The sequence below is a fragment of the Theobroma cacao genome, chromosome 2 (genome assembly GCF_053813885.1).
Source record: "Theobroma cacao isolate CCN51 chromosome 2, ASM5381388v1, whole genome shotgun sequence".
In the NCBI taxonomy this organism is placed as follows: domain Eukaryota; kingdom Viridiplantae; phylum Streptophyta; class Magnoliopsida; order Malvales; family Malvaceae; genus Theobroma; species Theobroma cacao.
In genome coordinates this window covers 132,515-153,109 of record NC_142640.1, presented here as the reverse complement: position 1 = coordinate 153,109, position 20,595 = coordinate 132,515, and the positions used below count along the sequence as shown (strand labels likewise).

General features: G+C 38.3%; 4 protein-coding genes across 4 annotated transcripts; 2 read left to right on the top strand and 2 right to left on the bottom strand.

Annotated features, from left to right (window-relative positions):
* The first annotated feature begins 9 nt into the window (after nucleotides 1–9).
* LOC18606991 (Transducin/WD40 repeat-like superfamily protein) lies at nucleotides 10–6,264 on the top strand. The gene is made up of 13 exons (XM_007040926.3): nucleotides 10–216; nucleotides 290–417; nucleotides 830–973; nucleotides 1,340–1,470; nucleotides 2,334–2,564; nucleotides 3,095–3,264; nucleotides 3,833–3,933; nucleotides 4,410–4,556; nucleotides 4,912–4,967; nucleotides 5,063–5,120; nucleotides 5,362–5,482; nucleotides 5,561–5,671; nucleotides 5,808–6,264. Exons 1-13 carry the CDS (start codon nucleotides 207–209, stop codon nucleotides 5,924–5,926), a joined length of 1,527 nt encoding a protein of 508 aa, XP_007040988.3. The 5' UTR covers nucleotides 10–206; the 3' UTR covers nucleotides 5,927–6,264.
* A 3,720-nt stretch (nucleotides 6,265–9,984) lies between these two features.
* Nucleotides 9,985–11,502, bottom strand: LOC148763881 (Peroxidase superfamily protein). Its single transcript, XM_088803885.1, has 3 exons — nucleotides 11,203–11,502; nucleotides 10,695–11,037; nucleotides 9,985–10,546 (listed from the first exon to the last, which is right to left on the bottom strand). Exons 1-3 carry the CDS (start codon nucleotides 11,458–11,460, stop codon nucleotides 10,119–10,121), a joined length of 1,029 nt encoding a protein of 342 aa, XP_088660011.1. The 5' UTR covers nucleotides 11,461–11,502; the 3' UTR covers nucleotides 9,985–10,118.
* Nucleotides 11,503–13,199: 1,697 nt separating this feature from the next.
* Nucleotides 13,200–18,014, top strand: LOC18606988 (uncharacterized). Its single transcript, XM_018116188.2, has 2 exons — nucleotides 13,200–17,376; nucleotides 17,459–18,014. Exons 1-2 carry the CDS (start codon nucleotides 13,959–13,961, stop codon nucleotides 17,812–17,814), a joined length of 3,774 nt encoding a protein of 1,257 aa, XP_017971677.2. The 5' UTR covers nucleotides 13,200–13,958; the 3' UTR covers nucleotides 17,815–18,014.
* Nucleotides 18,015–18,217: 203 nt separating this feature from the next.
* LOC18606985 (excitatory amino acid transporter) lies at nucleotides 18,218–19,612 on the bottom strand. The gene is made up of 3 exons (XM_007040922.3): nucleotides 19,309–19,612; nucleotides 19,066–19,203; nucleotides 18,218–18,472 (listed from the first exon to the last, which is right to left on the bottom strand). The coding sequence occupies exons 1-3, from the start codon at nucleotides 19,397–19,399 to the stop codon at nucleotides 18,456–18,458; spliced, it is 246 nt and encodes an 81-aa protein (XP_007040984.1). The 5' UTR covers nucleotides 19,400–19,612; the 3' UTR covers nucleotides 18,218–18,455.
* Nucleotides 19,613–20,595: the final 983 nt, after the last annotated feature.

Below are 20,595 nucleotides of genomic sequence, written 5' to 3'. Positions count from 1 at the left end.
AGAACAGACTAACACGATCACAGCAGCTTCTCCTCCTAACATAAGTGGGAGATAGATCATAAGCGCCGCCCACCGCGCTTTATAAGTACCTTCTAACTTATAACTTGTTTTCTGATTTTGTGATTTTGTGTCCCTGCTTCTCAAACCCCCTTTCATCGTTTCTCTGCTTTTCAAACTCAAGAGTATCACCCCTTCCATCCAAAAACATGCCGCAAGGTACCTCTCTCTCTTAATTCTACTGTTTGAAAGTATAATATTAATACTTACGCCTATAATTTTGATGTAGCAGAGCTCCCTGGGTTGTACTACGATGCTGAGAAGAACAGGTACTTCCCCATCAAACCTCGGATACCTGGCTCTTCTTCCCATGCTTCGCAATTTCAAAAGAACCCACTTTCAAACTCCATCCAGGTTGAGGTAGGTAACACCATTCCGATTCTTCTTCATGATATGAATGCTTGTTGAAGGTTGTCCTCTAAGGATTACGTTTTTCCATTGTATGGTTGACATAGATATCGACACTAACTGTGCAAAAGATATTTCTTCCCTAATCCTAAGGATTACTCATAACAATAATGATTCAACTTTGTTCAATTGAATTCGTTTTCTATCTTTACTACCTATACATCTGGTTCAGGCTTCAATTTTGTTGAGACTTTGAGTTTTTCATTTGGAAGACTAACAATAATAATAATAATAATAATAATCCTTCCTTAATTCTAATGGGGTTTTCACCATTAACTTTTTCTTTCTTACCTTTTAACTTTACTGGAGACATACAGCTTCATATTTTTCCTATCTTCAACTTCTTTTACTCATTTTGTTGCAGGCAACCAAGCTGTGTCCACAAACCAAGGCTCCCACATCTAGGCTGCTTCATCTTAGAGAGTTGAACGGCGGTGCTTTCACTTTTGATCGAGGGAGGCATAGTTTTCAGGAGGAATTCCACAAGTTACAAGCTTCTAAACCTGTGGTAATTTACAAGTTGCCCAATGCTAATTTTCTAAAATTTACAAATTCTTCATGTTAGTCCACTAATTCATCAAACTAAATGGAGTATATCATTTTTAACCGTAGTAAGAGTTAGTTTTAGTTTGTCTTGCAGATAGGCCAAACCATTTTTGTTTCTTGCCTTTGTGACCCTTGAGAATATTTATGGAAAAAAGTAGAATAATACTATTTTATATGAATTTATATTGCCTGTTCTTGGTTTTTTTAGGCTGCATTAGTTGGAATTATTTAACATCCTAGAGGATTATTCAGAATTTTGTTCCCCATAAATTTCTTGCTGAGAATCACTTAGTTTTCATGATCTTATGTTTACTAAAATTTATTTCAGATTTGGAGATATCGTGGGACAGATAATATAAGTGATAGTGCTTTGGAACAGACACAAATAGATACACAGACACTAGAGGGTCAAATGGAAACTGATGTTCTACTAGCAGGCAGTATAGATGGCTCCTTGAGGTATAAATAGAGTTGGAAACATGCATAGATGTATCTACATTCTCTTCCAAATACAAGATACCTCCAAAATATTTTTCTATAGTTTTATTGTAATTCTACTATTGTAGTTGGGCCTACAATTTATTAACACATAAGGCATGAGTTGTTAGCATTCATTTGCTTTTATCACATCTACTGGTGGCAAAATACGTTTTGCCGAAGTGTGTCATTGGTTAGCATGTTTTGAGCAGGGACCTGTTATTTTGAATTGTGGTGTCATGTCATCTGGTGATAATAACCCTGGACACTGTATGGTTGGGAGACCTAAACATGCCCTAGTTCTTGCAAATTGGAATGAAGTGTGATATAAATATGAGGAACACAATGCATAGCATGGTCTTTCTATTGGTGCTACGATCTAAATTAGTTCGCCTTTTGAATTTCATTGTGACATTGGAACCCCCACATATCTTTGACACCTTTTCTTTCCCACAATGAAGTGACTTTCTTGTTGGTGTTACCAGCCGAATGTTATCCATTCCTTCTAATTATTGTATTGGATCTTTTACATATTATGATGCATTCTCTTATGACTGCAAAACACATGCACATGCACACATTCTACATGTTGAGTTAAATACTAATATTCACTTCCATTTTTTTATTCAAGTTTTATGTTACACTGTAATTCCAAGCCTTATGCTTGTCTCATGGATTTGTTATTGTCTTCTAATTCTTCTTGTGATGCAACAGTAGCTTCTTTAAATGGCATTGCAGAGCAACTTATGTATCATCCCTTGTTTGAAATTTTCTATCACTGGTGTGGTACTTCATAAACATTTATATAATTTAGTCATTGCTTCTGAAGTTTGGTGTTCTTGCAGTTTCTTAAACGTTGGAAAGTTTGGACAACATTTTGAGTATGGGCTAACCCACATTCCTGATCTTGTTGGGCCTTCTACCAAGGTGGAAGCAGAGAGTAATGAAACACCTCGGTATATGTGGAGGCCCCTAGGTGCTTCACTTCGTATGTCATCAAGAATTTCTTGTATGAAATTGTTTGAAAAGTGCCCTACTTTTACAAACAATGATGACTCTAAGGTCCGACGTGCACTGTATCCTTCAGTGATTGCTTATTTTGACAAACACTTTAACATATGGCTTCTCTTAGAATCATTTATTTAATTTATGTGATGGTAATACTTAAATGTTCCTTGCAGCTGAATAAGTTAACTTCTATTATGTAAATCCACTTATTGGATGGGAAAAACAAAAGAAAAATGTTTCTCTTTTTAGGTTCTTGATCTGGGATATGCTGACAATGCTTGTGGTCCTCTCGATTTAATCTGTCTAGGAAGGCTTTTTCCCAAACTGTATGGTCAATCTATAAATAGACCCTTTTTCCTATAATTGAAGACATTAATCCCTGAAAATATTTGAATCTTGGCTGTGATCTGGATGGGCAAGATTTTAACATGTTTTATGAAGTATTACTCACTGGAGTCTCACTTTGCCAAATGGATGTGCAACCTAATTCATGGTTTATACCACTGCTGCCATAAACTTCTCAAATTTTAGATATACTATGTCTGAATCTGAAGAAGATTTGGTTTTGCACTTGCAATCTCTTAACATAAGAAAACAGGATAACTACACTGGGATCCGAGACTTCTGGTGGATATGTTTATATCCTTAATCTCCTGGAACCAGTAGATTTTAGTTCTACAGTGGATCAAAGGTTACATGCAGTTGCTTCTTTCAATTATACCATTTGGACAGCAGATTTCAACTCTCATACAAGTCGAGCAGTAATTGGCAAGTTTTTTCTCTCCCTGTCATTTTCGTTTAAGTTTTTTTATCTTGTTAAGTTGTGCTTAATTTGGCTTTGATGTTGTCTTCTTTTGTAGCATGGAATTAGACAGCTTTCCTGAAATTTCTGATAGTTCCTCTATTATGCCATTGTCCTCTAGATGGAATCATAAACTTTTCTTCTTAGTCTTTCGTATGATCAGTAATGCAAGGTCCTTTGCAATCATTTCCGGCCATGTTTTCCTCAGTTTAGTTTCCCTGCTCAATTTAGGTTGCAATTACATGGTGTTAGACATTAATTTTATCCACTTGGACTAAGGCCTGATCATTGGTTTCGCATTTTCTACATTTTTGTACTCTTCTTCAATCACAAACTGCAATTAATTGGAATTGCTGTGAGCATATGTCATTTTAAAATTTCTGTTGTTGTATCTTATTTGAACAATTGTCATAACGAGTCCCTTATGAATAAATAAATAAATAAATAAATAAGAGGGTAGTGACCTTTACCTGCTATTATCTTTTGCTTTGTGTAATGTCAAGATACTTATATATGCTTGTTTGATTGTTATAGGAACCAATATTGGAGCTTCTTTGGTCAATGTGGAAAGAGGAACCTCAGTATGGGTGTGTCGTACTAAAAGTGATGTTTTGGCACAACAATTTGATCAGACGGTAAGTAATATATCCTTTCAAGGTTTTGGCCAATGATCTCAAATGCCCCTTTATTTTAATCGATGAGCCTTTTCATAATTTCTCAGTTTGTAAGGAGCAGAATAAGTTCATTAATATTAATGTTCAATCATGCCTAATAAATTTTGCTACTCCCTTTACGCATTGGGAGCCAAAAAATACAATTTTGCTGCTGTCTGGACCATCTTATCTTGTCTGGGTCCAAGCTAAGTGATGTATATCTGATTTATAGTAATTAGTGCCATAATGGGTTCTGTCAATCATATATGTGTGTATACTCTTGACCCCAGCAATGCAGGTAAAGAATAGAGTGATAAGTTTGCAGAACTATAGGACCACATTCAGATCCTGATTGGCCCTTGTCTTTTGTAGTCTACTTATTATTAACAGGATTTGCTTCATTGGAGATTGGAGCATATCTATATCTGGAAATTGATCCTGAATATTACTTATTTCAGGGCAATCTTGTTTTGTGTGGACTCAGAAATGGAGCGATTGTCACTGTTGATGTCCGTGAGAACCAGGATGGCCTGTCTGCTAGACTCATGAGGCATCGAGTACCTTACTTCTCGTCAGGTAGAAGTAATCAGAAACAATGGTTTGAGGTATCAACTCTATTTTAGAGATATTAAATTGTAGTTTTTATGTGTGCATATGATGAAAAGATAATGAGTGATGGTGATTTTTAATTCTGAATCTGAAATCAGGTTGTGGTCTTAAGAGCAGCTGTAGATTTAAATGTAAAATATTGCTCTTAGAAGTGTGGCAACTTTGTTAGTAGATGAGCCATGAGGCATGATCTCATATTTCCATTTCTCTTGCTTTTAATGTCAACTTTTTCAATGTACTTATTCATGTCTCACTTCATCTCATATTATGAAATTATGTTGAACTTTTAACTTGGGAACCTCTTGTTTTGTTGAACCGGAGGGTGATGTATCTGATTGTCATGTTTTTCAGCTCAAAGGACACATATATCCTTCTCATACCATTTATATGCCGTCATCTATTTCTAGGTTAGTGGGCTTTGATGTTTATCGTAAACCTGTTTTCTAGTGTTCTTTGTTTGCTTTGAGTTTTTTAACTCCTGCTACATTTTTTTGACCTCAAGTTTGGTGTCACTTCAATCCTATGATCAGTACTTCTTGGCAAGCTCGATGGATGGTTCGGTTAGTTTCCTTTAGCCCCTTTTACTCTTGTATGAATTTTTGCCTTGCTAACTTCACCTCTGCCCCTAATTTTCCTCCCTGTTTAGTTTTATTTAAATTATATTGGGTACATAGTTGTTGCATTTGCCTCATTCCTGATAGAAGTTGTATTTTTTGCGGTGTTGTTTGTATCTGTATTAGGACATGTCTAGATGGTTTCTCTTATGAATAATCTTTTTCTTTTTAATAATTTTCTTAATAGATGAAGCTCTATGATCACCGCCTAACTAAGAGAGGGGCTGTACAATCTTATGGAGGGCATGTAAATTCCCATACTCGTATACAGCTTGGAGTTGACCAATCTGAGAGATTTGTTGTGTCAGGTCCGTACAAACGCAATGCATGTCATACAATCTTAGCAGATATGGGAATTTGACTGTCTGACAACATTTTCATTTCAGGAGGAGGGGACTGCTATTTACGGCTCTGGAGTATCAAGTCTGGTAAACTGCTCTTCGAGGACAAATTCTCTGATTCTGCGCCAACAACTGTTTGCTGGCAAAGGGCTGAAAGTATATTTCATTTTCTTCCCTACTTTTGCTGGGTTTTATATATTTATCTTTCTTCCTCGCCAGTGGTGGGGAATATTTTATCATTTCTCTGTCCACTTTATAATTTACATTATATAAACCTTTGAAATACCTGCAGGATGCGGGGGAAGGGAAGATGAAAAACAAAGATATAAAGAGCACCTATTTGGGCAAAACCATAATTTCGGGGCATGGCTTGGATCACGTGGAGGGCTATTCTACATGCACTGGTCCTGACTTGTAAACCAAGATTGATCTTTAAGGTCAGATATCATCAGTGGTGTGTGTTTGTGATCTTGATGAGAGACTTGATACTCTGCAGTGTGAAATGCTTTCCAGCAGCAGTGGTGCAAGCCTCAATTTTGATAATACGGTCACCATAGCATAGCAATATAAAATTCTACACGAAGTTTATTAGACAATCTACTGTTAGGCATTGGAAGGGTATAAAGCAACAGTTTGCTGTACATATTTTTTTTGAGGTGGTGTAGGGGGAGAGGGTTGTAACTCATAACTGTAAAAACTCGTATATTGTAAGCATTAATTATCCATCATTTTTGCAATTTGTGCTTAAAGGCTTTCGAAAGTTGAAGTAGTTCTGTTCTAATTAAAAGTGCCACGCACATCTGATGGTTGAAGGTAGCCGATTTGTCCTTGTAACAGGGTCTGGGTGTACTGATACTATTACCTTATCCTAGGTACAGCATGTATGCAATGTGTCGCAAATGTTGTCGCCGAGCTAGCTACAGCTAATTGGCAAATTGATTTTTCCTCTATCCACACAGAGAACATAGATTATCACAACCTCAATTTTAGAAAAGAAAAGTTATAAAAGCACATACTTCGATTAAGGCAATCACTTGTTTTTCTCGTTCCTAGTACTAATATTCAAAGGGTTGGTTCTGAGAGTCTCATTAGCTACAGTCGCTCCTGGTTCAGGCTATACATGCAGGTCGGTGATTGGTCTGGTTGAGTGAGTGATTGTTACAAAAGTTTGGCAAAGTGATGAAGATGATGAAAACCCCTCAGGCCTCAGTCAAAATCAAAAGCCAAGGCAGAATGATGCTTTCATTGCCAAAAGCGAACAATCTTACCTCCTCTGTGCAAAATACTTGGTGTCTTCGTCTTGGTCTTGACTTAAAACTCCTTTTTAGAAAGTTTTACAATCGTGGAAAGTCATGGAATAAAATCTAATGCGAATATCTTCTCAGTCTATCATAAGCAATGAGATTAAATGAAATTGTAGACCACGAGAGGGACATCTTCAAAATTCTTTTTCCCATAAGGCCCACCTTCTTGTTGCTGACAAAACTCACAAACTCTTACAACTGATCATGTGACAGGTATTCACTGCTTGATCACAACCTGTTACAAATTACTTGTCATTGATTTTTTGTTTATTTCTTCTTATTTTTGTGATCTTATAACGTTATAAATGTTGTGAGGTGATTTAATCAGAGTATCTGACAGAAAAAGGAGAAGGCAAGAGGCCTGAGTTACAGCAATTTCTTCCAAACTTACCACAAGCATTTGCACCCAAGCTATCCATGAGGATCCTGATTGAGTCAGAAGTGCCCACAAATTTCGAGATAATGCATGCTGTGTTCCAAGTCTGAATATCCTTTGATTCCAATCCAAGCCCATGGCCAGCCTCAGATTAAGGGTGACATTTATGCTGCCAGCTCATTCTCGCACACTTATCCAAAAAAAGATTTTCGCTTTTCCTTTTTGTATTGCTCTGGGAAGGCAGGCATGTCTCTAATTAACCCATAACAGCAAACTTAATTTGATACAAAAATTTTGAAAATTTTACAATATCATTACTTTTAACCTGCCATTATCTCACCATTTCATGTCAGATGAAAACTTGTTAACTAAAGGGTATAAACCCGTGGAGATGCTGAGAAAAGGAGGAGTGGCTAAAGGATAGCATGAAAAACAAATGCAGAAAGTAGTTCCAATGAAAAGAAAACAAAGGGAGGAGCTAGCTAGGTTCCAAAGCGGATAGAAGAGTGGAGAATGGAGAAGGCAGACAAGGACGGGAAAAAGAAACAATGGACAATTGCAATGCACAAGAAATCAAGGGTTGGGAACTTAGGGTGGGGACTGGGGAGAAGGAAAGTGACCCTTCACCACTGCTTTGGATGCCAATGCCAGGTTCGTATGCATGACTTTACACGAAAAACAATGGCTGGTTTGGGCCTTTCCTTTGTCTTTCATTATGACGTTTTACATTTACAAGTAGCCCCTATTGCAGGAGCCTCTGCGTCTTAAAAAGACCTAAAGCGACATGCATTTTTCAATCATTATGTCTCTCTTTATCTTCTTTTCATCTACACAAATTTCATCTCTTTGCTCGCAGCATCCACCTTTCTGATACTGCTCCTATGATCATGGTTCATTACTTAAAAAGCTTTCACAATTTAAGCAGCTAGCTACTAGTAGTTGATGTTTGATTATACACGTACACCTTTAATCCCTCTCCCAAAACTGGTTAAATGAAGCCAAATTCCAGACTGGTGAAGAGTAAGCACATGGGCACTTCGCCTAATATTTTTTCGAATATCAACCAAGTGAGAATAGCCATTTCTTTTAGCAGCTGCATATATATGCTTCCGTTAAACACAACAGACTTTGGGAGGAGTATGGAGCATAAACACTATCATGACTCATAGTTTGTATTGCAATTTCACAAAAAGAAAAGAAAAACTAAGATCATCACTAAAATCTCATCATCATCATCATCATCAAATGATTGATTTTGATGGGTAAGGTGTGTTTGGAAAACAATACAACTAATAATTAAGAATATATAAAAGTAATGTAGTGATATATCGCTTTCTCTTACTGTAGGAGAGCTAGCTAGCACTGACTAAGAAGCTAGCTCTATATATATGCAACAAATTAAAATATTAATATATAAAAAGAAAGATGGAACAAATTAGACGTAAACTAAGTAACAAGCTACTACGAGTCTCTACAACATGATTATTATTAGTTGAATTTACCTATTTGATATGGGATTAGGACCACTAGGAACTTCGTGTGCACTGGCATTGAAAATCTTTTCTCGCCACGGAGATGGCCATCTTCTTCTTCGCCTTGCTGGTGGAGAAAAATGATTTGCATCGGTCGACTTTGAACGGTTGTCGTAATTTGCCTCCATCATCCGGCGCCCAGCTGGTCTTCTTGTGGAAAATTCCGTACAGTAGTGCGACGTCCCATCCCTTTCCCTTGAACTGTTGGCATGTGGGAAATTACTCGTACGCTCCCTGGTGGAGTCGGCCATCCCCATCGTACTGGAGTGAACCATAATAAGTAGAAAGAAGAAGAGAGTCATACAAGTGACATAAGAAGAAGTTACATCACCTGCAGCCATGCAAGATGAAGAACACTAGCACGTAGTACTACATATAAATCATGCATCCAAGAGAATTTGGGTTGTCAGCATATAGGAGCTAAGCGTAGCTAGACACGAGCTAGCCTAGCTTGCTGCTGCACGTGCGATGTTGAGAGAGCTAGCTCAAGTTTGCATATCAGTATGAGTTTCGATCGAGGAGGATTCCTTACACTAGCTAGCTATGGGGTTTAGTATTAAAATGTTGGTACTACTTTGGAGAGTGAGAGAGTTGGAAGATCAAAAAGTGTAAAGCAAAGGAGTGGTGTAACTGCAGGAAGAATGCTTTAGCATTCGGTAGAGGAATACGGAGAAGAAGAAGAAGCTTGTGGTGTGTATGTAGTATTATGGGTTTGACCTTAATTTATGACAGCGAGCTAGCTAGGGAGCGCTAGCGCTGTCCCTATAGACTTTTACCTACAGTTAGTGTCGACCACCAGGGCATCAACGCATACTGCAGATGGAACCTGGATGAGACAATCCTATTTAAGAGTCTAAACTTGTTTGTTTCTTCGTCCTTGCCAAAATGCTCCAATCACGAAAAACCAAAATATCCGCAAAACAGTTTAGATTGGATCCTGCTTTTTAAGTACAATAAATTTACGTAATTTATCAGAATATATTTTTACAATTTTACCAACAAAAAAAATATTTTTTGAATGGCTTGTCATTAAGTGCTTTCATATGAATTTTTTTTATCAAGTCGATTACTTGAACTGTGGGATTTTTTTAATCATTTAATTAATATAATGAACTTTGTTTGAGTGTATAAAAAATAATCAATTTAATTAGAGTGGCCTGCCACCTTAATTGGAGCTTACACTTCTCCTTAATTATTGTCAAAACAAGAGAGTGAACATACATATATATGTATATATATATATCCAAAGGAAAGCCAAAAGAATAGTACATTGATAAACTCGAGTCTCAGGAGCATTAATTAATTAATTATTGATAATTAAGGGGGATAATTTAATTATCAGCAAAACATGGCAAGACCAAAAATAGATAAGTGAATAGACAGAAAAAAAATCAATAATAGTTGACGAAATTGCAGTTGGTTCGAATTTCGCCTTCATTCTGACCAGAGAGGACCTGAATATTTCCAAGCTTTACCATGGAGACCCAAAACTGGTTTCTGAAAATGGAAGGGTCCTGGATTAATGTGTTAACGATAGGTCTAGTCCTTGAATCAGAATATAGCATTTGATCTGTGGATAAAAGTCCCATCTTCTTCTGAAGATTCGCATAAAACTGGGCATCAAATGTGGTTGGGGTTGTAGCATCAAGATCAACATAATTAGACTCTGAGTCTGGTGCACATGATCTGCATTTTCTTTGCAAGAAGTCCAGATAGTGATCATCAATCGATGGATTAGGAGTAGGCATGCCAGTTCCATTCAAGCCATGCACCCGGTGTTGAATTGAATCGCATGCTGTCCTTCCAATGGTGTGTGCTCCTGGACGTACATATATAGTGATTCTAATCATTAGAATTTAAGAAATTAATTGATTAATTAGAGCCCAACACTACGAATTATATTGCAATATTAATTAGCTATAATTTTAGAATATCAATTATTAAGTTACCATGATTAACAAAATTACCTGAGAGAACAACCAAATCAATGACATTCAGACCCCGAGATTGGAAGAACTCAATCAGAGTGGTAATGCTTTCGCGACCATGAGGCACCATGTTAGCATCTTTTGCATTTGAAATTCGGGAATCTTTCCTGCCATAGTGAACCATCCAGTATGGACCTCCAAGTAAGACAGTGGCATCCCTGGTGGCGGCCGTCAGAATGTCTGCGCAAGAAACCGTTGCTGGGCAGAGTTTCTCCACCTCCGCCTTAATGTCGTCTATCACTTGAAATCCTCTCAATGTTTTGCTGGCCTCGGCTCTCCTCTCACTTCCCTCGTGGTTTAAAAGAATGGAAGCATCGCAGCCCTGATGAGCATTAATGAGCATGAGCATGCATGCATATAAAATCACGTCACATCCTCACTTGACAGGTCTATATATATATATATATATATCATATATGATAGGATAGTAGCTAGGAGCATCAGTTGACGCAAAATGAAAGACAATTAAGCTAGCAGGCAGGCTTACCGTGACAGCGCAGTCATGAAAATGCAACCTCAAGAGACTAGCGGCAAGAGTGTAATCCTTTGCAACCCATTCCTTGACTTTTTTGTTGATAATTTCTTCAAGCTTTGGACAGCTCTGGTGGTAGTAGTTGAAGGGTAGGAGATTATCAAGAGGTGATGTCTCTGCCAATGTGCTAAAAAGCGGAGAAGAGGCAGAGGCCGAGGCTGAGGCTGATATAATTAAGACAACTAGTGTGAGGAGGAAGAGGAAGGATTTCATTGTTTAATTTGTAAGCCCAAAATTCAAGGAAAATTGGGATGATGGATGGAATCTTTGGTAATGTTGATACGTTTATATATACATATATATATATATGTAAGATATGAATTGCCTTAGAAATAGAAAAATACGTGGGAGGCACCCCCACCAGAATATATTGTTAATCAAAGATGACATGCTAGCATGTCCGAGTTGGGAATTAATTAATGCCTCTGACCTGACCTTGCTAGTTTGTTAAAGAGAGGTAGAAAAAGGCATTCACCAACCCAACCCAATGGGTGTCGGCCAATATGGTCCAAAGAGGCCCAACAAAGATCGGAAGGCCCAACCCAATGCAAGAATAAGCAATAGTTCCCATCTCTGGGACTGGGTGTAAATATATGTATAAAGTGTAGTCAAATAATGCCCGTACCCTACTTTTATTTTTTATATTCGCTTGTCGCCTTTTGCTCTGTATGCTATATGTAGGAGTAGATATTACGATATGCTTGGAAATTGTTTGCGTGTATGACTTAGTTAGCAACATCTGAATTTGTCAGCTTCTCTTGGCTAAAAGCATCTTAATATGATTTTATATCAAAATCTAAGCAACCACCAATTCCACGAATATTCTCTGCATATATTTATTTAATCAATCACCAAGTACGTGTCTATGCATGTTTTCATCATATATTAATTCTTTAGTAAGAATAAGATTAATCATTTGTGACTAATTGGTGGCACATACTTTCGTAATAAAACAAGACGTTGATTAATTTGTAAATACAAACGTCATGTAACTAATGATTTTAATCCAACATTATATATCACGGGACAACTTTTGTCTAAACAATTTAAGACAAATTAATTAAGGCATTAATTGTCATTTTCTAGCTACCTGTGTCATCTGTATCTTATCATATTATATATATATATATATATATATATATATATATATATATTTCTTAAGCTACGCCTATTGTTGCGGAACCTAGCTATAACCATAGACATTGACAATCTCCTGCTTCGCCCGTTGTTCAACTCATCTTAAGGTGTATTGATGTGGATAATTAGGATTTCAATTGATCATTGCTATATTTGTTATTTGTTAATTTTTTTTACAAATTAATTAAGAGCGTACAACAAAAATATCAATCAAACAGAATTTAAGTGTTCTAATTATTTTCTAACAACCCAAATTTATGTTGTTATTGAAATAAAACAATTTAAATTATTTCTCTCCTGGATCGGACTTGTTCCTCAAATAAATAAATACATTTTAAAGAAAAAAGAGGAAAACTTAAGTATTTAGTTTCCTAGCTACCCCCAGTTTTCGTATGATCTTGAAGAAGAGAGATAACTTGCATGGACAAAAGTAGTTTGACGTTTGTTCTGCATATATGAATAAAGGGTAGCTAGGGTGAAAGCAGGAAATTAATTAAGCAGGTGATTTGGAGTAGGCAAGCAATGAAAAAGCCAGAAAAAAGACATTAGGGTTCGGTGGCTCAACCCAATTATATGATTATGATTATTATTAGTTAATTAAGAATGAAATGGGTAAGCAATGCGTTAAGCTAGCTAGCTGCTTCTTTTCTTTACAAGGATGACATGAGCGAAGACCGGATGCAATTAATTAAGTTGGAGTAATAATAATAGCTAATTACGTGGGGACTCCATTGCTTTGACTTTGTAACTAAAATTAGGAATTCAACCGCTCTCTTTCTCATTCTGAGCTAACACATTAATAAAACAAGCAAAGCCCACAGCTCACTCACTCCTCTAACTACTGCAGCAAGCTGCTAATCCTTTCTCTTCATTCCACTATAACCTTTCTTATTCACTTGCATTTGCTTCTTTCTGTAATTTACTGTAGGACAATGATATCACACAAAATCCTTTTGCTCAGATTTCTATATGCATATCCTCCCTCTGACCCACTTTGACCCTGTCTACTTCAAAACGATTACTATATCCTTTCATCTTCACCTTCATTTATGTGCCCACCTGTCCACAGCAGTACAGTTGGAGTATCATCAAAGTCTCAAACAATCTCTACGAGTCTCAGTCTGCCCCCCTTTCCCTCCCTTGTTCCCAATACAACAGTAGAATTAGTTCGGCAGTGCATTTATGGCACCCACTGACAGACTTGTGCTCTCAAATCTCGACGCCTCTTATCCCCTCTTGGAGCTCGTCACCCATTTTAAGGCCTCTTAAAAGACTACTCTGCATATATTACCTACTCCCAACGCAGATTCGGCCATCCATCTCAGCTCTGGAGTCTCGTCTCGTGAACCTGCACCTCCTTAATGATCTCCATTCGGATACAGGTATCTACCCAGCCTGCCTGTATTCCACTCGTCTATGCTCCCGACCCAACGCCATCCATGCACCAATTTATAATGCTTTTACCATAAACCTGCACTACTCCTCTTCAATGCTCTCTATGTTCATGCAATGCAATATACTTTAACATTTGTTTTCTCTCTTCAGCTTATTGTGTACTCTGTTCCTCCAGAGAGATGGACACGATGAAAAAGGACTTCTCCATCCTCCTAAATACTAGTATTATACTCTTTTTAACATGTTGTGCATTCGTTTCTGTTTTCTGCCAAAACCAAGAGTTATCAATTCTCTTAGAGGTGAAGAGCTCGTTCGAAGAAGACCCTCAAAATGTGCTGCATGACTGGTCCTCTAAAACCAACCCCAATTTCTGTACTTGGACAGGAGTTACTTGTGGCTTCAGCTCCTTCGATAGCTCATCAGTCCATGTAGTGAGCCTAAACCTTTCTGGATTCTCACTCGGTGGGTCAATATCACCCTCGCTTGGTCGTTTACAGAACCTACTCCACCTTGATCTTTCATCTAACCGCCTTACGGGCCCCATCCCAACCACCCTCTCTAACCTTCCTTCTTTGGAATCTTTGCTTCTCTTCTCAAACCAACTCTCTGGTCCCATCCCACCTCAGCTGGGTTCACTCACCAGTCTCCGAGTCATGCGAATAGGTGATAATGGGCTCACTGGTCCCATTCCTTCCACATTTGGCAACCTAGTCAACTTGGTCACCCTTGGCTTAGCCTCATGCAATCTGACAGGCCCAATGCCCCCCGAACTGGGTCAACTCGCTCGAGTTGAGAACTTGATTCTGCAGGATAATCAACTTGAGGGCCCTATCCCACCTGAGCTGGGGAATTGTTCAAGCCTCAACGTATTTACTGCAGCTCTCAACAACCTTAATGGATCCATTCCAGCGGAATTGGGTTGTCTCAAGGGCCTTCAAGTTCTCAATTTGATTAACAACAGTCTGTCAGGGGAGATACCGAGTCAACTTGGTGAATTGAGCCAACTCGTTTATCTCAGTTTTATGGGGAACCATCTTGAAGGTACAATCCCGAGGTCATTAGCGAACTTGGGCAATCTTCAGAATCTTGATTTGTCGTTAAACAAGCTCACTGGAGGCATTCCTGAAGAGTTGGGCCAGATGAGTGAGCTGGTGTTTTTGGTTCTATCAAACAACAATCTTTCATGTCCAATACCAAGAAACATATGTTCCAACACTAGCAATTTGGAGCATCTCATTCTATCAGAGGTTCAACTTTTAGGTGAAATTCCGGCGGAATTGAGACTCTGTCGATCGTTGAATCAGCTTGATTTGTCCAACAATACGCTAAACGGATCAATACCGGTTGAACTTTATGAGCTGCTTGAATTGACCGATCTCTATCTCCACAACAACAGCTTGGTTGGTTCAATTTCTCCATTCATAGCAAACCTCAGCAACTTGCAGACGCTTGCACTGTTTCACAACAATTTGGAGGGCAACTTACCCAGAGAAATTGGAATGCTGAGCAAACTTGAAATCTTATATCTGTATGAAAATCAACTGTCTGGAGATCTGCCTTCGGAGATTGGTAATTGTTCAAGCCTGAAAATGATTGACTTCTTTGGCAATCGTTTCACTGGGGAGATTCCCGTTACTATTGGCAGACTGAAGGAGCTGCATCTTCTTCATCTGAGGCAAAATGCGCTTGTGGGTTATATTCCAGCCACGTTGGGTAACTGTCATCAACTAACCATCCTGGACTTAGCAGACAATCGCCTATCTGGTGTCATTCCCGCGAGTTTCGGGTACCTTGAAGCCCTGGAGCAGCTCATGCTTTACAACAATTCAATTGAAGGTAATCTCCCCACTTCATTGATCAATTTAGCGAACCTGACAAGAGTCAATCTGTCCAAAAACAAAATGAATGGCAGCATTGCTGCATTGTGTAGTTCACGCTCTTTGCTTTCTTTTGATTTAACAAACAATGCATTGGATGGTGACATCCCTCCGGAGCTTGGTAATTCACCTTTTCTTGAGAGACTAAGATTAGGCAAAAACCAATTCACTGGCAGAATCCCCGGATCATTGGGCAAGATTCGTGAACTGTCACTATTAGATCTCTCGGGTAATATGCTCAGTGGACCTATACCAGCTGAGCTGATGTTGTGCAGGAAACTGAGTCATATTGATCTAAATAACAACTTCCTTTCTGGACTGGTACCACCATGGCTTGGTGGTTTGCCTCAACTAGGGGAGATTAGGCTCTCCTCCAATCAATTTTTTGGGGCTCTTCCTCGAGAACTTTTCAATTGTTCCAAGTTGTTGGTACTCTGCCTTGATGGCAATTCGCTCAATGGAACTCTAGTTGGTGAAATTGGGAACTTGTTATCTCTTAATGTGCTCAACCTCAACAGAAACCAACTTTCTGGACCTATTCCTCCGACCATAGGCAAGCTAAGCAAGTTGTATGAGCTACAGCTCTCATGGAACAGCTTCAATGGGGATATACCAACTGAGCTTGGACAACTCCAGAATCTTCAAAGCATTCTAGATCTCAGTAACAACAATCTCACCGGACAAATCCCACCTTCTATTGGAACGCTATCGAAGCTCGAAGCCCTCGATCTTTCTCACAATCAACTCATCGGGGAAGTCCCTCCTCAAATTGGTGACATGAGCAGCTTGGGCAAGCTTAATCTCTCCTGCAACAAGCTTCAAGGCAAATTAAGCAAACAGTTGTCACACTGGCCAGCTGAGGCATTTGAAGGGAACTTAAATCTATGTGGAAGCCCGCTTGATCGTTGCAACAACCTTCCATCCAGCAAGCAGCAATCAGCCCTAAGCGAAACATCCGTGGTGGTGATATCAGCAATTTCAACTCTAGCTGCAATTGCTCTGCTGGCGCTGATAGTAGCCACCTTCTTGAAACAGAGGAGAGAATATGCCAAGAGAGCCAGTGAGGTGAATTGCACATACTCTTCCAGTTCTTCACAAGCACGGAGAAGGCTACTCTTCCAGAATGGGGCCGCTAAGCAAGACTATAAATGGGAAGACATCATGCAAGCCACAAAACATCTAAGTGATGAGTTTGTCATTGGCTCAGGAGGATCTGGAACAGTGTACAAAGCTGAATTACCAAAGGGAGAAACAGTGGCTGTCAAAAAGATTTCATGGAAGGAGGATCTTCTATTGAATAGAAGCTTCACAAGAGAAATTAAGACACTTGGGAGGATAAGGCACAGGCATCTAGTGAAGTTGATGGGGTATTGTAGGAACAGAGTGGCTGGTTTGAATCTCCTGATATACGAGTACATGGAGAACGGAAGTGTGTGGGATTGGCTGCATAGGAAACCGGTGAATATCAAGAAGAAGAGCGTTGATTGGGAGGCTAGGATAAGGATTGCAGTGGGGTTAGCGCAAGGAGTGGAGTACCTCCACCATGACTGCGTGCCAAAGATTGTTCATCGGGACATCAAATCAAGCAACGTGCTGCTAGATTCTAATATGGACGCTCATTTGGGAGATTTCGGGCTTGCAAAATCACTTGCTGAGAATCATGACTCCAACACAGAATCAAATTCATGGTTTGCAGGGTCTTATGGTTATATTGCGCCAGGTAAGTTAATAGCTCAAACTGTAGCATATGATTAGAGCTCACAAATTTTATGATGTTGAGTTGTGATATTTTGTGTTTTCAGAGTATGCTTACACATTGAAGGCAACTGAGAAGAGTGACGTTTACAGTATGGGCATTGTGCTAATGGAGCTTGTCAGCGGGAAAATGCCGACTGATGCCTGTTTTGGTGTAGACATGGACATGGTGAGATGGGTGGAGACGCGAATGGAAATGCAAGGTTCTGATCGTGGGGAACTGATAGATCCTGCTTTGAAACCCCTCTTACCCGGCGAGGAATCTGCAGCATATCAGGTGCTTGAAATAGCACTGCAGTGCACGAAAACCACCGCACAAGAGAGGCCATCCACCCGGCAAGCAAGTGATCAACTCATTCATGTATTGAACAACAGGATGGTGGATTTTGACAAGATGACATGACTAACGCTATCGCTTCTTAAAGGTTGAAGTTGATCAAAATGAAAGAGAAACTAATGGCTGCCGCAAGCTCACATCGTGAAACTTCCATATAAACATTCAGAATTTTAGTACGTTATATGCCAAGCTCCAGCTTGTTTGAATAGTTTTTGTTGGGAAATCTTTTAAAAATAGTTGTAAAGGAAATCCTCGGAATTTGGACACCTAGCTATTCTTTTCTTCTCTTCCATTTATAATAATCCAGCACACCCGCAGCCCCTGCCTCATCAGTTTTCACAATAATGGATATGGCTATTAAACAGAGATCAGCGAAACAGAAATAAGTTATGGCTATTAAACAGATATCAGCGAAACAAAAATTAGATAAGGCTATTAAACAGATTTCATACTTAAGAAACTCTGCAGCTCAAAAAATCAGTGCAATTTCTTTAAATTATTTTTCAATTATTACAAGAAGAGCATTTGCAGTGGCCAGTTTGGACTCAGAAGCTTATAACAAAAAAGGCAAAAGAAGAAAAGTTCAACAGCCTTGAAAACAAACACACAATCCAAAATTATCCATCACCCACAATCTGAACCAGTTTTATGAGTATGACCACAGTTGCTTGGTGCATGAGTGTCTTATCTGATGATAGGGGAAAGCATCAATCATCATCTTCATCTGCAGTTCAAAGAAAGGGAGGGAGGGAGGAAATTTATGTCAAAACAATCCTATGCAAGCAGATAAGATATACTAACTTTAATCTTCTACTTTAGTGGAGCAAGGTCTTAACTATTACTACTACAATTCATCAGCTACAAAAAAGATTTAACAAAGTAATGCAGATGCTACTGCTTCCAAATCCTTCCAGACTTTGTAATTTCAAAAAGGGCATAAAGTAAGAACAATTGGTGCAATCAGAGCAAATTAAACAGCCCCTTCATTACATGTGCATGCAGTAGTGAAATTATTCTGACAGGAATGAATTTGACAAATAAAGATATAACATTGCAAGCAAAGGCAAAACTCAATGACCTGGATCAAGATGAAGTAAAAACACTATAGATGGGAGCTGAGCTGATAAAATTGATTGCAGATCATAAATTTTTGTTTTTTTGTTTTTTTGGGTGATTAGATATAAGTGATAAAGATGATGACTGCTAGGCCGATGGTGCGCTATACGCAGTGACTTTACTTTGCATTTCAAATAAGAGTCAACAACCAAATAGGGGAAAAATGGTAATATAGTCATGAATGCAAGGAAAAGGGAATACTGAAGTAGCGGCGCTCGTTGGCTTCCTTGGCCTTTTCGAGCATTTTGTCGAGGTCTTGTTGGAGCTGAGCGTCCCATTTCACCAGCTGATTCACGAACACTGCTCCCAGTCCCATCCCCAGCACGTGCTCCCACGGATCTGCATTTCAATTTCAGAAATTTCTACTTTTGTCTAGGGTTTCGAATTAGGAAAACCCCCAAAATAACAACTTCAAATAAATAAACAGAGAGAAAGAATTCGCACGTCGCATGTAAGGGAGCTTGCGGAGGGCGTTGGAGTACATCTGGGTTCCCAGCCCCAGCAGTGCACCGATCACCGTTGCGCTTACCGCCATCTTACTTTCTTTCTCCCTTGCTCGTCGTCTTCTTCTTCTTCTTCTTCACCTTTTCCTTGCCGTCCCTCTATCTTTTCTTTCTTGAAGTTGTGATTACCTAATCGAACATCAACGCCACCTGCCGCAATTCTTATTTTTAATAAAAAAACAAAAAGGGCTTTCCTTCTTTACCGCAGAGTATAGCATATAGAGATGGTAGCACGAGACAAAATGACACCAACTTAAATAGATTTGAATTTAAAATTATCATGTTTCATAAATTATTTTGATATGTTTAAGACATGATAATTACGTATTTTAAATAAATTTGTTTAATTTGTTTAAAATTTATTAAATTCGTTTTGTCAAACAAGTTATTATGTTATCTGTATAATTCGATTACGAATAGGTTTAATTTAAAATTTAAACAAATTAATTTTGTATAAATAAATTATCATTTGTGTTGTGTCATATTGTATAAAATTTAATTTGATATGTTAATTATGTTATATCATGTAATATATAGTATTTGACAAACATATTTCCATTCGTGTTTAAGTTATTAATAATCTAATTTATCTTGTGATGGCCTGATAGTCATATATATTTATATAATAATTATTAGTAATTTATAATTATAGGATATGATTAAAATGCTTGAACATTGTTAGGAAATACCATATTGAAAATAATAATAATATTAACTAATTAAATGGAAGAAAAAGATAAGCCTGCGTATGCATATTGATAATGTTGTAACGTGGAAATTCAAAGGTGGGGTTAGATGAGAATTTGATAATGGGAGAAGAAGAGATGGGATGTGGCCTACTAAATAGGCATTTGTACAAGGTGAGATTAAAGCTATGTGAGTCAGTCAAAGGTCAAATCATTTATGGTGCCATAAATATATGTGGTGTGTACAACGAATTCCTGGATTCTCATTGTTTTTTCCCAAAGCCCAAGACCCATCCTTACTCTCTCTGTTTCATTATCAAACATCCTCTTCCTCCATATCTAATTAAGCTTTTGTCTTTTCGTTCCGTTTTCTCTATCAATGCAACTAACCAAACTCATAACCCTCTCCTTCGGCCTTTGCTAAACAGTTATGGTTACAGGTACATGTTTTTCTTAAATATAGCATGTTACCAGCTTTGCCAACGGCCGACATTCATATGCATATGCCCTCCAAACAAACAATCCAACACCATTCCCTTCCG